Raw genomic sequence first — 14,634 nt, forward strand, 5'->3', positions numbered from 1 at the left:
TTGGCCAGCCCCATGCCCGTTAACCCGTTAACCCGTTTACCCAGTTTTCAAAAATTTAGCTTTCTAATTATTGTTAGAGATGATTACTCAGACATTTATTTGACATATTCTCTTGCCTTATCCTCCACCCTTAATTTCAAAACTTTGAAACGGAGAAAAGTTACAAACTGATTCCAGTTTGTTCTAGGTTGCCTTGGGAGTCTTCTCTCGGTTTCATGCTCGGTGATGGACAGTAGTGGATCCGGGAGTAGTATCCCTCAACCTTCACATGCTGCAGGTTCGGATCATTCGTTTCGTAGAAATCATATGCGTATTATCTGGTATAGCAAAATCTTATTCATGCTTATGAAGTTGCAGGTAGAAAACGGCGAGGGAGTGGTTCAGCACTTGATGATTTTTTGCGTGAGAGGTTGTCAAAAATACAGCAGCGAGGCGATACTAATTCAGGTCTGAATCCGAAAGCAGGACATGGTACGATTCATTCACGCTCAAGTGTAATTTAGATGCTTATATTGTTGTTGTATTTTGGTGTGCATTCATTTGTTTGATGTTATATCTGCAAGAAACGACAAGGACTCCACTGTTTACCGTTGATAAAAGCAGTTTCATCGACATACCAAGTGATCAGAATGGTATGCCTCAATCTCGCTCAAGTGATTTCCATTTTTGTTTGAGTTGTTTTTGATTTTATGACTAACAATCGTGTGTTTTGATGTTAGTCTTGCGAAATACAAGGACACCACTATGCAGCGTAGACCCAAACAGTTTATTCACTGAACCAAGTCATCAACACGGTATGTCTCATTTTCGGTCAAGTCAAATGTAGTTGTGTGTTTCTTTTTTTTTTCAGATATTGTTACAGTCATATATTTCTGTAGATCCAAACAAAACTTTCACTGGACCACTTGATCATAATGCCGTACCAAAAAAGAGTGCTGTCGAATTCGCCTCCTATGGTACTGTCAACTCAATTGCTTTCCAAAATCAGAATGACAAAGAGAACATTCCATTTTCTACACCTCAACAAGGAAATTCAGGTAAAGGCAGAGGCCAGTAACACCCATAGTATGTATAACGCTATCTTTGTCAATCTGTTGTGATTAGGGTATATTTGTGTTGGTAGGTTCCATTCGTAAATCTAGAGGGCCAAGCGTCCAAACAATACTTGATCGCAAAAGTGATGCTCTTTCAACGTCAACCAAAACTCCAGGTTTTGTGCGTTAAAAATCGTGCATTTGTAGTTTATCCCTAATTTTGTAAGCTGTCTACCGTGCATTTATTTCTTAATCAACCTTCGAGCGTATGTAGTCTAAATCAATCATTTTGTTTTTGTTATGCCATGTAGAAACCAAGAAACGAGGTCGCGGACCTGGTGTAAACAAACTATTTAACAGTCTGCAAGACAAGAGTGGTTCTTCCGGAGGTATTCATCAGGGTATGTGTCCATTGTGCCAGAACATGTGGTTATGAACACATATCTGGATTTTCATAAAAATTTTGTTCATATCCATCTTTGCAGAAACAAAAAAAAGAGTCAGGGGACTCGGAGCCAAAACACTTGCAAGGCAGAAGCTTGCACAAGATGCTCAGGATGCCAGTGTGCAGTCTGCTTCACAGAAACATTGTAACTAAATTATAGAACCTAATATTTAAAAATTCTTAGTAATTGTCCACATTTACATGTTGCACTCTTACTGATTTGGGAATTTTATTTGTCTAACCGCTTTTTACGAATGTTTTTTTTTGCAGATCATCAATCATCTCCTGATATGCTAGGTTTGTTTGATGCTGTTGCCCACTTGAATCCATTACATATTCTGGTGTTTTTCAAAATAATCATCATTTTTTGACAAACAAATATACAGGGTCGGAAACTCCTAAAAGTGCGCTCACATTCCAACAATTTTCGTCGAATGGTAAAAACTCTACACCTGAGCAACATAGTTCACACACAGGACCGAATAGGAATGGACACACTCAAAAAACCTCCATACCTTCATCTTTCCTCAAAGAGTTTGGCAGAGATGGTATGTTTTTAGTTGCAAAAAATTCGTGGTATTCATCTACGTCAGAACATGGTCCATCACGTATCTAAAACCGTGATTAATATGCTTATTAATCAGTTGGAAACACCTTTTACAATTGTCTGCTTTTTATTTTATAATCACGTAAATGCTGTTTGAAACAATACATACTATTATTGCAGACTGCCGTAGAAATTTTTGTCCTATTTCCGGTGCATCTACTTCTGGTGTGAAAGATCTACGGCGTGAATTTGACAATGCACTGGAGCAATCTGATTTTGTTGAGGAAGTGTTTCAGCACGGTACTGTTGTTCAAACATGTATAAGCATTTAAATGCATCCATCACTGTTTAACCTTGATTGTATATCTGTTTGTTTCAATACAGACCAAGATGACATTACCAATGATCCTGACATGTGGAGTGGGTACTGCACCCTTGGACCTCCTAATGCTACATGTGCCACATGTCGTGCTGTAATGTGGGATATGGAACGCAACAACAAATCTAATCGGAATGCTGCTCCTTCCTTCTCACTATGCTGCAAGAGTGGCCAGGTTATACTACCTTTAGAAGATCACCCTCCAGAACCTTTGGCATCTCTGCTAAATGGTGGTCCGAAATCGCCTCATTTCCGTCAGAATATAAGGGTATATAACTGCATGTTTGCAATGTGTTCGAGTGGCGGCAAGGTGGATCATAAGATAAACAGGGGAGGTGCACCATTTTGCTTCAAAATTAGGGGTCAAAATATGCATTTTATTGGTAGCCTTATCCCCGAAGAAGGTTCTAAACCAAAATTTTGTCAGCTTTATATATATGACACCGATAATGAAAACAGTAATCGAATTGGAGCAGTCGGTTCAAATACAGATGATGTGGACATGGAGATAGTTGAAGGTTTAACCAGGATGCTTGATGAAAACAACAAGTTGGTACGTTACTTCCGATCTGCACGTCAGAGACACAAGAGTGGTGATCAAACGGAGTTCAAGTTGATCCTTATCTCCTCCCAGGCCCAGAATGGCAGACCAAATATCATTGGACCGTCTAACGAGGTTGCTGGACTGATAGTAAATGCAAGTGCAGACACAGCCGGGTGCAGAGACACCGTTTGTCAAACTAAACAAGGTCATCTCAAAAGAGTTTTTGAGACGGATCCTTTCTTTATGCAGTTACAGTTCCCACTGTTGTTTCCACTTGGGGAGGATGGATACCACACTCGAATTCCTTTGAGAAAGACTAAGAAAAGAAGTTTACAAATAGAGGATGCTGTTGATCATGAAGGGGAGAGAAAAATCAGGGATCATGTATCCATGAAAGAGTATTATTCATCCAAACTCATGATACGTCTTAATGAAGGTTATTATACATATCAGAGAAACATGTAAACATATAGAATGTTCATATTTTATGTGATTGAGCTACACACGTCTCAGAGTGATTATTTTAAAATAATAAACCAATTTGACATGTTCATTGTCCATTTCAGGATTAACTCCGCACCTCGGAGGGAGGTTATGGCAGCAATATGTTATTGACGCTTTTACCGCAATGGAACAGTACAGGCTTGATTGGATTTCGAGAAATCAGACTACCATCCGTTCTGATCTTTATACATCTGTACGCGATGCCGTACGTCGCGGAGATAATGATCCATCACACGTTGGTAAATGTGTGATACTTCCTGCTTCCTTCACAGGCTCCAAACGATACATGTCACAGTACTTCAAGGATTCGCTGGCCCTGTGTCGCAGTATTGGTCATCCATCATTATTTTTGACAATGACTACAAATACAAAATGGCCAGAGATACAAGAGATGATGAAAAATCTCCCGGGTGTGAATGTGGCTGATGCTCCAGATGTCGTTGCACGTGTCTTTAAACTGAAGCTTGACCAGCTAATAGAGCTCATTAAGAAAAAAAACTTCTTTGGGCGGTGTATTGGGTGTTAAGTGATTTATACATTTTTTCCCTATACATGAATATCACATATTTATATTGTGCTCATGAAACAACTTACTGATCTTAATTTTCTGCATTTTTTCAGTGATGCATGTCATTGAATTTCAAAAACGTGGACTGCCACATGCTCATATGTTAATTTGGCTGGACGACAGAGATAAGCCTAAGACCGCGGAGCAAATTGATAAGCTGGTAAGTGCAGAAATACCAGATGAGCATGAGGATAGTATTGGATATAATGCGGTTAAGAATTATATGATCCATGGTCCATGTGGGAAAGATGCAACTTATTCTGCTTGCATGGTCAATGGCAGATGTGCACGACATTTTCCCAAGAGGTATATTTTTTATACCTTTATGTGTAGATAAAGTGAGATTGCACTAATCTAATTTGATACGTGAATTGTTTGTTGTCTTATGTTCCAGGTATAGTGGAGTTACATGTTTTGATGAATCAGGATTTCCCATATACAGGCGTCGCAACACTGGAAGGACTGTTTTGAGAAAAGGTCATGTCCTTGATAATAAATTTGTTGTTCCGTATAACAGAGAATTGTTGCTTCGTTTTCAGTGTCACATCAACTTAGAAATATGTAATAATTCACGATCTTTGAAGTACTTATTTAAGTATTGCCTCAAAGGGCATGACACTGCCACAATGCTGATAAAACGGAAGAATGATAATTCAACAAAAACAGCATCACCAGCCTCAAAATCCAAGGTATTTGATGAAGTTAAACATTACTTGGATGGTCGGTACGTATGTGCATCTGAAGCTGCATGGAGGATATTTGGTTTTGATATTCATTCTAGATGGCCATCTGTTGATCGTCTACCAATACATCTACCAGAGAGCAAATACGTGAGTTTCAAGACGGGAGATTCCCTGCAAACCGTATGCAATCGTGCAGATGCAAAATTGAGCAAACTAGAGGCTTGGTTTGTAGCAAATCAAAAGCTTCCAGAGGCTAGGAATTACACATATGCTGAGTTTCCTTCCTATTTTACATGGCTCCCCAGAGAGTGCAAGTGGAAATATAGGCAGAGAGGCGAAGTTGTTGGCCGGCTATCGGAAGTTCATCCAACTGCTGGTGACCTCCTCTATCTTAGAATGTTGTTGTTAAGAAAAAAAGGCTGCACTAAATTTGAGGATCTTCGCACTATCGATGGAGTGTTGTATGAGACATATAAAGAGGCATGTGGTGCTTTGGGATTGCTTCAGAATGATAAACAATGGCATGATGCTTTGTCTGAGAATGCACACTCATCGTTTCCTCATCAGATCAGAGAGATGTTTGTGAACATCCTATCTTACAGTTCAGTTGCCGATCCACATTTGCTATGGAAGAGTCACTGGAAGTGCATGTCAGAAGACATTTTAGTGAAGCGCCGAAATGCCACTGGTAATTTTGAACTAGAACTTACAGAGGCCGACATCCAGAATTATGCTCTTGCAGGTGATATTCAATTTCATACCTGTGTACATGAAATGAAACGCTCTTACTTTCATGGAAATCATATACTTTATGAAGATCTATGAGCTTTATCCTATCTTTTTCATTTTCTGTTAAATTGTGTCTGTTTTTATTATGCCTTTTACCATGCTCTTATTGTCTTTGACATTGTATGTAATTTATCCGTTGGTTCATATCTACAATTATATCCTACTATATTCGAGCAAATATAATGCTTTGGCAGCAAAAGCAATGAGTTGAACACTTTTCGAGTGTTCAGTTAGATCTTCATATTATCATACCTTTTTATGTGCAAATTTGTGATTACTTAAAGTCAGTTTGTTCACATTTTACGAATGTAATAATAGCAGAGTGAATAATATACAACATCACTTTGAGAACTTTAGAATAATTTACATTTACATATATTATAAGACGTCCTGCACACAAGTTTAAGTAAATAGACTTAAAATGTATAGGTTTGGTTATGTAACTGTGTAACTTTATGGTTAAGTACATATATATGTGGTTATTTAACTGTGTTTCATTGGATGTACTGTTTTGTGGTTACTCCTTATACTGTGAAAATGTTAAAAAACCAATATTCCTCTTTGTACAGAAATTGAGAAGCTCTTTAGTGATATTGGAAAAAGTCTGAGGGACTTCCCTGATATGCCATTCCCTGCAGAAGTATATATTTCATCTGATACCAACCGTCTCATCGCAGAAGAAACTTCTTATAATGTTAGGGAAATGAAGGAAAAGCACGACATTAATTGTGAAAAACTAAATACAGAGCAGAAAATTGTTCACGATGCAGTACTAAAGTCTGTTGATATGAAGGAAGGTGGTCTTTTTTTTGTACACGGATCTGGCGGGTGTGGTAAGACTTTCCTATGGCAGACCATAATTTCCGCCCTTCGTTCCAAACGTCAGATTGTTCTCCCTGTGGCATCTTCGGGAATTGCTGCAACTCTTCTCCCAGGTGGTAGGACCGCTCATTCTCGCTTCCATATACCTCTCAAGCTTGATCAGTACTCTTCAGCTGGAATAAAACATGGAACCGAAATTGCAGAACTTCTTCAAAGTACTGATTTAATCATTTGGGACGAGGCTCCTATGCAGCATCGGTATGCGTTTGAGTGTGTGGACCGCAGCATACGGGATATAATGGCTGCTGTTAATCCGGAAAGAGCTAAAAAACCTTTTGGAGGCATAACTGTTGTTTTTGGAGGCGATTTTCGTCAGATCTTACCGGTTATCCCCAAGGCAGGTAGACCAGATATTGTTGGTGCTTCTCTGAATAATTCTCGATTATGGGAACATTGCAAGGTCTTCCTTCTATTTCGTAACATGCGTTTGCATGCTGGCAACACCGATGAGCAAAACCGGGTGATTAGGGAGTTTAGTGACTGGCAGTTAAAAGTTGGAGATGGGAAGGTCGATCCAATTAGCTTCAAGGAAAATGTTTCAGAGGTATTATTTAGATTACCTGCTCAACATGTTCTTCACTCTGACGACAAACCAATACAAAAGCTTATCGATGTTGTCTATCCAGATTTCGCAAACAACTGTTCCTCTTCTGAGTATTTTAGCAGACGCGCCATTCTTACGCCAACAAATGTGGTGGTTGATGACATAAATTACGCCATTCTTGAAAAGCTTCCTGGAGAGACATATACGTACCTTAGTCAGGACTCATTAGAAGATCAGGGTGTTGAAGAGAATGATTTTGACGAGTCATTCCCCATTGAATATCTTAATTCACTGAACCTGCCTTGCATTCCTAAGCATGAATTGAAGGTAAAAATTGGTACTCCGGTTATGTTGATGAGGAACTTAAACCAGATAAACGGTCTTTGCAACGGAACTCGGATGATAGTCACTGGATGCAAGAAGAACACTATTGAGTGTGAAATAATGTCCGGTTCCCATGCTGGTAAAAAGCATCTGATACCCCGCATAGAAATGATTCCCACAGAGACACCTTGGCCTTTTGATTTTAAGCGAACTCAGTTTCCCATTCAGATTTGTTTTGCGATGACCATAAATAAGAGTCAGGGTCAATCAATGGATGTAGTTGGTTTATTCTTGCCTAGACCTGTCTTCTGCCATGGCCAGCTTTACGTTGCAATTTCCCGGGTCACTTCCGCAGCAGGTCTTCATATATTGGTCATAAACGACGAGGGCAAGACATCGGATGTCACCTCTAATGTTGTTTTCCCTGAAGTTTTCTACAACATACCGTCTGTCAGTTCGGAGTACTAAGCTTATCTGTTTATGTTTAGATTTGATTGTTTTATACAGTTGTTTCATATAAGTAAGTACTATTTGCAACGCAAGCTATCAACCAGTCCAATTTGTTATAAATAAAACCAGTTTTTGCGGTTAAGTTGCTTACTAATACACATAGTACAGTGCTCTATCTTAATTCGATATTTTTATTGTTAAGGTTTTTCGAGGTAAAAGAAATATCATAGGAGATATAACCCTAGATACAATAAAACTTAATAAATTAATATTGTATAAACAGTCTTTTTAAGCATTTTAGATTTTGTGTAATAGTTTGTAGATTTAAGAAATGTTGAATGTTATTTGTGTTTTAGTATCAAGAAGGAAAAGCTTTTCTGACTTATTATATTCTACAAAACACAACTTCAAAAAATTAAACATCACAACTTTTAATTCATACTGCATATTACTGATAATGTATTGTGTAGAGAAAACAGAGCAAGTGTTGATCTTCGAAATAGATAAAATAATAGCACACTATATAAATGACAGATAAAATATAAGACTAGGACACAATAGAGAAGCCACGCATGACTAATCAGCTTCAGCAGCAATCTGGCTTCATCTGATCACTCTGGGGTAGATTGCTTTGCCGCAGACCGTGCAAGTTGTGTTAGTTTTGGAGAAAGTTGTCGCCTTTGTTTTTCAATATCTTCTGCCCTTTCTCTCATCTCAGTCATGTTTTGTTTTAACATCCCTTTGTACTGCTTGAATACTTTCTCAAGATCCTGTAATTCAATCTCCCTATATATTCTATGATCCCGTAAGGATTCATCGGATTCCCTGGCTAGCTTTCTTATGTCTGCGTTGCCTGACGGCCGTGCTGTTTCGCCATCCCCAGTATAGGTAACGTCGACAATGTCTTGCCTTTCATTGAGCAAATCAATTACTCTCCTGTATACAAAAAACAAAAAACATTTTTGACCTGTATGAATTATAAGTATAAAAGTAGTTATTATAAGTATTAGGCAAGATAATATACCTATGCTGTTCTTCCACGAACAAACCGCGTGTCAGGATCTCTGCCTGTCTATCCGTCATGCTTTTGCACATCATTGCAAAGTCTTCCTTTGCCGATTTCATGTCGCTATTTAGTTCGGCAGAATCATTGTTTAGTTTTCTTAGCTCTACACCTAGAGCTTCCTGCTCAATTTCAGAATGCTTCCTCTTTATTCCTCTGGGATCCATTGTAGCCGCTTATTCCAATGTTTATGTGTTTGAAAAGTGAATGCCTATAATATTTTCCGTGTCTTTGTCTGAATATATAGAGACTTATTTACGTGGTGGGATGCACACGATCTGCCACAACCTACCAATAATGGGCCAGTCACTTCGTTGTGGAAGTTAACATGTACGTGATAAATCTACTTAATTACATGGACAATGGTATTAGTATTTGTAATGTGGTTATGTACGTTATTTATGGATATATTAATCATAATAATTAAGACATGTGAGTAATATTAGAGCACACCAATAACTCACATCAAATTTGTAAAGTGCATTACCTTTTTGAACATGTTTCATGTAGCATATCTGAATTGTTTTTTGATTGGATAACTAACATGGAGGTGTAAACTAAAATAATTTTTTCTTATTAAATAATTTATATAATCGTTCTAGAATTTTTTTTTAAATTTACATGGCGTTTGTGTTAAATTTATTTAGATAAGACTTATGCGGCAAATCATTTATCCACAACAATTTAAAACCAACGTAATTTGTGAATAGTTTTGAAATAATACAATAAAAGGAAAAATGATTTAATGGTAACATATGTATATTTATCAAATGCCTTATAAAACTATTCTCCTTGCAATATTATAAATCTTTTGGTGTATGAAATAATAATCTACATTTTTTCATGGATCATAATTTCCTCACTTTCTTTTAAGTTACTTGCATTTTAAAATTATTATATTAATGAATACGAGCTTATTGCAAAGGATTCCAATTGAAGTGGAATTTTACCTTATACTTCGCCCAGCATTATTTTTAATCACATGGTAAGAGATTAATAAGTTTTCTTTTCACAACAAAAAAAAAAATATTATTAATTTCCACATAAAAATTATTCGTTCTTTCTGCTTTTAATTTAATATGTGATTATATTGTTAGGCATATTACCAATTTAAGATTTTTTTATTCGGCCAATCATTTATCCACAACAATTTAAAACTTACGTATTTTATGAATAGTTTTAAAATAATACATTAAAAGGAAAAATGATTTAATGGTAACATATGTATATTTATCCAGTGCCTTATAAAACATATCTCCTTGCAATATTATGACCACATATGCTTTTAATTTAATATGTGAGCATATTGTTAGGCATATTAACAATTTAAAAAAGATTTATGTGGCCAATCATTTATCCACAACAATTTAAAACCAAAGTATTTTGTGAATAGTTTTAAAATAATACATTAAAAGGAAAATTGATTTAATGGTAACATATGTATATTTATCCAATGCCTTATAAAACATATCTCCTTGCAATATTATAAATCTTTTGGTGCTTGAAATAATAATCTATATTTTTACATGGATCATAATTTCCGCTCTTTTTTTTAAATTACTTGCATTTTAAAATTACTATATTAATGAATCCTTTGCAACTCATATTTTGTGAATAGTTTTTAAATAATACATTAAAAGGGAAAATTATTTAATGGTAACACATGTATATTTATCCACTGCCTTATAACACATATCTCCTTGCAATATTATGACCACATAAATAACTTTTCACTCTTTCTGCTTTTAATTTAATATGTGAGTACATTGTTAGGCATATCAACAGTTTAAAAAAGATTTTACCAGGCCAATTATTTATCCGCAACAAATTAAAACCAACGTATTTTGTGAATAGTTTTAAAATAATACATTAAAAGGAAAAATGATTTAATGGTAACATATGTATATTTATCCACTGCTTTCTTTTCACAACAAGGAAAAAATGAAATACATCAGTTTCCCCATAAATAATTATTCGTTCTTTCTGCTTTCAATAGAATATGTGAGTATATTGTTAGGCATATTAACAATTTAAAAAAGATTTATATGTTTCAGTTTTAAAAATTTTGGTATTGCTCTTGGTAACGATGTTCATTCGATTTTAAGATTCTTAAAAAATAAAAAGTTACTTTGATTGTCATTGCTTTATATTCATGTGTAATTGAGTTTAAATACACAAGGAAATCTTTTTCACAAGGTCAGCATCATTTTAAGATACATTTGACTTTATGGTAAACCAAAAAAAACAAATTATTCACTATAAAACACACCAAAAATAAAACATCTCTTATTGGTTCCACCTGCTTACAAATTAATTAATAAGTTATAAGTTATAAGCTACGCAATCCCACTAATTGTTAGGAATATTCCACGTATCCACATGGAAAGAATAAAGACTTTTAATCAATCCTTATACTATATGCAATCCTTTCCGTGTCTAAAATCTGAATACAAATTAACAAAGTGAGCAATATCCATCAAAAAAAAAAAAAAAACAAAGTGAGCAATAGGTCAAGAATTCATAGATTGGAAAAAATCATGGTAAGGAATATTTAATAATATTTAATATATACTGTTATTGTATATCAACGAATGGCAATATTTTGAATGATTTCATTTAAGAGGGAAAATAACATATTTGATTTATTTCAACTGCATTTCCTAACGTAGCTAAAATCGGAAGAATTTATGGGCTGTACTGCACCTATAAGATATTCTAGATATCACTAATAGCAATTGATTTATCAAATCAATTCCTTAATTATAGCTAATGTGTAATTGATAACACATTTTAACAGACCATATCAGGTATCACATCTGTCCCTCCTAAATTGACGCAGTTGCAGTTACGCAAAGATATATGTTCTTATTTACATCACGTAGCAGTTCTCTATTTAAGCTGATCTTTACTTTGATACGGCATAACAACTTCAGCAGTTGGAAAATAGTACAGAAGTTGTCAGTCAATATGCAAGGGAGAATGTTCGATCATATTCAGAGCCTAGAAAAGTCGAGAACTAATTGGAGAATCAAGGCACGACTTACCCGTTTCTGGCCAACGTTCTCTCCTGAAACGTCAACCATTAAAGGGTACAACTTGATCCTCCTCGACGATGATGTGAGTACATGTTATTAAGTTATGTTGTACTTTAAAGTTTCCTGGTGCTTCCATTTTTGTTTATTGTGATATTTGTTTATACACGCAGAATACCCACGTACATGCTTACGCTTATCCTGATAATTGGCGCGCTATTGGTAAGGAAGTTGCCGAAGGGAAGATTTACACTGTCGAGAACTTCCAGGTTAGAGATACTATCGGGAAACTGAGACCTGTTTCAACAAAACTCTGCATTAGACTGCTCAGCAGTACTATTATTGAGTGTGTTGAAGATGATGCACTTATTCCAAATCATAAGTTTGAGTTTATGGACATGGGAGATTTGCTTGAAGAATGTAATCGTCTGACAGAGAATCAGAATCCAGAATTTGCTTACGGTACGTAAAATACATAGTATAACAGATGTACACCAGTGTCTCCTATAAACTAAAGTAATGGTATGCATGATTTTTAAATTAAATTACCGTCGAATTTGCATTGTTATGTTAGACGTGATTGGCGTCGTTGAACATTTCAAGCATGTTACAAGAAAGCAAACTAGATATGGAGAGAGAGATCAGACACGTTTTATGTTTTCTGATGGCAGGTTTGCATTTAGATAATCATGTCGCGTTTTATAATTTGATAATATGAAATTTTATTTATTCACCTGTACGACGATTGATCACTTTAAAACGATGATGGTGAGATATTAATTTGTGTTGTCAGATTGAAATTCAGTGTTACACTATGGGGTGACTTTGCTAGCTCTGTTAATCAGACATACACCGCCGAATTGCAGAAACCTGTTATTGGGATCCTTACCAGCGCCAAACTCTCAACTTTCAGGCGTATGTTATTAAATTTATATATTTCTGTGTTTCATAGAAGTTTTTTTCAACATATCTTTTTCCCTGTGCTATATCAGAGGAGAATCAGATTGGTGCGTTGCCTTCTACCAAGATTTACTTTAATCTGGATATTGACCCTGTCACGGAATTCCGTGAGAGGTAATGTACATCCAACTTAACTTATAATCTCACTGTAAGATGTAATAGCGCGTCATGTTAGACTTACAGTTGTTGCATCCCCGTATAGTGATAACTTTGGTTTATTCATTTTTTCAAGGTTGATCGAGGAAGGCTACAAGTCACCTCCGGACACTGATGAGTCCAGTTCTGAACCTGCTCCTAGAGCTGTAATCGAGAGGACATCATTCAAGGAACTCATTGAGAATTCTTTGTCCTTTGTGCTTAAGGTATATGGAAGATCCATTCAATCATTCTAATCGTTATTGTTTCCTAGCCCTGGATGTTATTAGTAATGACTGACTTTGGTGTTTGATTATCTTTCAAATTTTTCTAACTATTACAAATCCTTTCAGAGGACTGTAGTCGTCAAATTTGTCATAAACAAAATCGAGGAGGAGGACAGTTGGTGGTTCAATAGCTGTGTGTCATGCCATTCTGAGGTTGAAAAGGTTGATAAAAAATTCAAATGTGCAGAGTGTAAACGAAATTTTGGATACTGTGAGAAAAGGTACATCCAGTACAGGCTTATAATGCATCATAACAAATTTAGTACACAACTTAACAATGCAGGTTGTTCCCGTTTTAGGTTTCGCATCGTAGTACTTGCAGATGACACCACATTAGTGACCAACGTCATACTTCTTGATCGAGTTGTGAAGCGTATGGGAGCTACTACTGTTGCTAACATTCTAAATCTGATGAAAAAGGTAACAAGTTTTCCGTATCAAATATACAGCAACATAAATCAGATTTCTCCTTCTAATTTCAGATTCCAAAATTCAAATTCCAGGATTCTTCTGTCACTGCTGAGTCTGCTGTGTTCAAGTCCATTGTTGGGAAAGAAGTGACTGCTCTGTTACAGTTATCCGATGCTAATGTCAATGGAGACAGCAATCTCTACAATGTTGTTGATTTATGTGACTCTTCAATGTTTGAGACTGCTATTATACAGTCCACTCCTGCTCAGGCCACCAACTCATTTTCCGTGGACGTTGATTCCGTAAGTTCAACAAATTTTTTGTTATAGTATTCTAGAAGATAGATTTTGTGCATACTTCTTTGGACTACACTAACAGTTCTCTAAATTATTGCCTTCACAGCCAATTGTTGGCATTGAGCTCTTTCAAACCCCAGGCTCTTCCGAGTCTGTTGCAAAGAAAATCAAAATGGTACACTCCAGTTTTGACTCCTGATTTTGTTCATAAATTTGGATTTGTACATAAAGTTGTATTTACTGAGACATATATACATTTATGCAGGAGGATTCTCCACCATGATTTCGTGAACGCACGGCAGGTCCAGTGAAGTCTGCAAATTGATGATATCTTTGTGACCAAGCTGGAGTATATGCTGCTGTTTTCATTAGTTATCTAAGCTTTTGCAATGTTTTCATCTAGAATAAATTTAACCAATGCGTATTGTGCTTGGTAGGATTTGATTTTCGTGTCATGTGTTCCATCAAACTTGGTTTATCATGGTTTATGATATTTTATAAGTATTTCCTTTGTTCAACATTCCAATTTCAATGTGCATTTGTTACTGATATGCTATATCACATAAAATTGAATATTTGGCTATAGAAAATGAAAAATTGCCTATGGCCTCATTTAAAAAAAAATAAAAATTCATCGATACTTATTCTTATGAGATAATATCAAATATTAACATTAAAGGGTGTAAGAACTTATTCTTTCTCTTAAAAGAAGTTTATATTTCTTTGCGGAGGAAATTTTAAAAAAAAATTCACATGC

The 14,634-nt window shown here is 35.8% G+C and overlaps 1 protein-coding gene across 1 annotated transcript; it reads left to right on the top strand.

The window, feature by feature from the left end:
* The first annotated feature begins 225 nt into the window (after positions 1-225).
* Positions 226-7,711, top strand: LOC135149613 (uncharacterized). The gene is made up of 16 exons (XM_064085367.1): positions 226-277; positions 358-471; positions 564-632; positions 720-794; positions 879-1,037; positions 1,124-1,210; positions 1,346-1,435; positions 1,520-1,624; positions 1,750-1,776; positions 1,866-2,027; positions 2,207-2,326; positions 2,411-3,385; positions 3,516-3,965; positions 4,075-4,327; positions 4,416-5,446; positions 6,063-7,711. The coding sequence occupies exons 1-16, from the start codon at positions 226-228 to the stop codon at positions 7,709-7,711; spliced, it is 5,418 nt and encodes a 1,805-aa protein (XP_063941437.1).
* Positions 7,712-14,634: the final 6,923 nt, after the last annotated feature.

The sequence above is a fragment of the Daucus carota genome, chromosome 9 (genome assembly GCF_001625215.2).
Source record: "Daucus carota subsp. sativus chromosome 9, DH1 v3.0, whole genome shotgun sequence".
NCBI lineage: Eukaryota > Viridiplantae > Streptophyta > Magnoliopsida > Apiales > Apiaceae > Daucus > Daucus carota.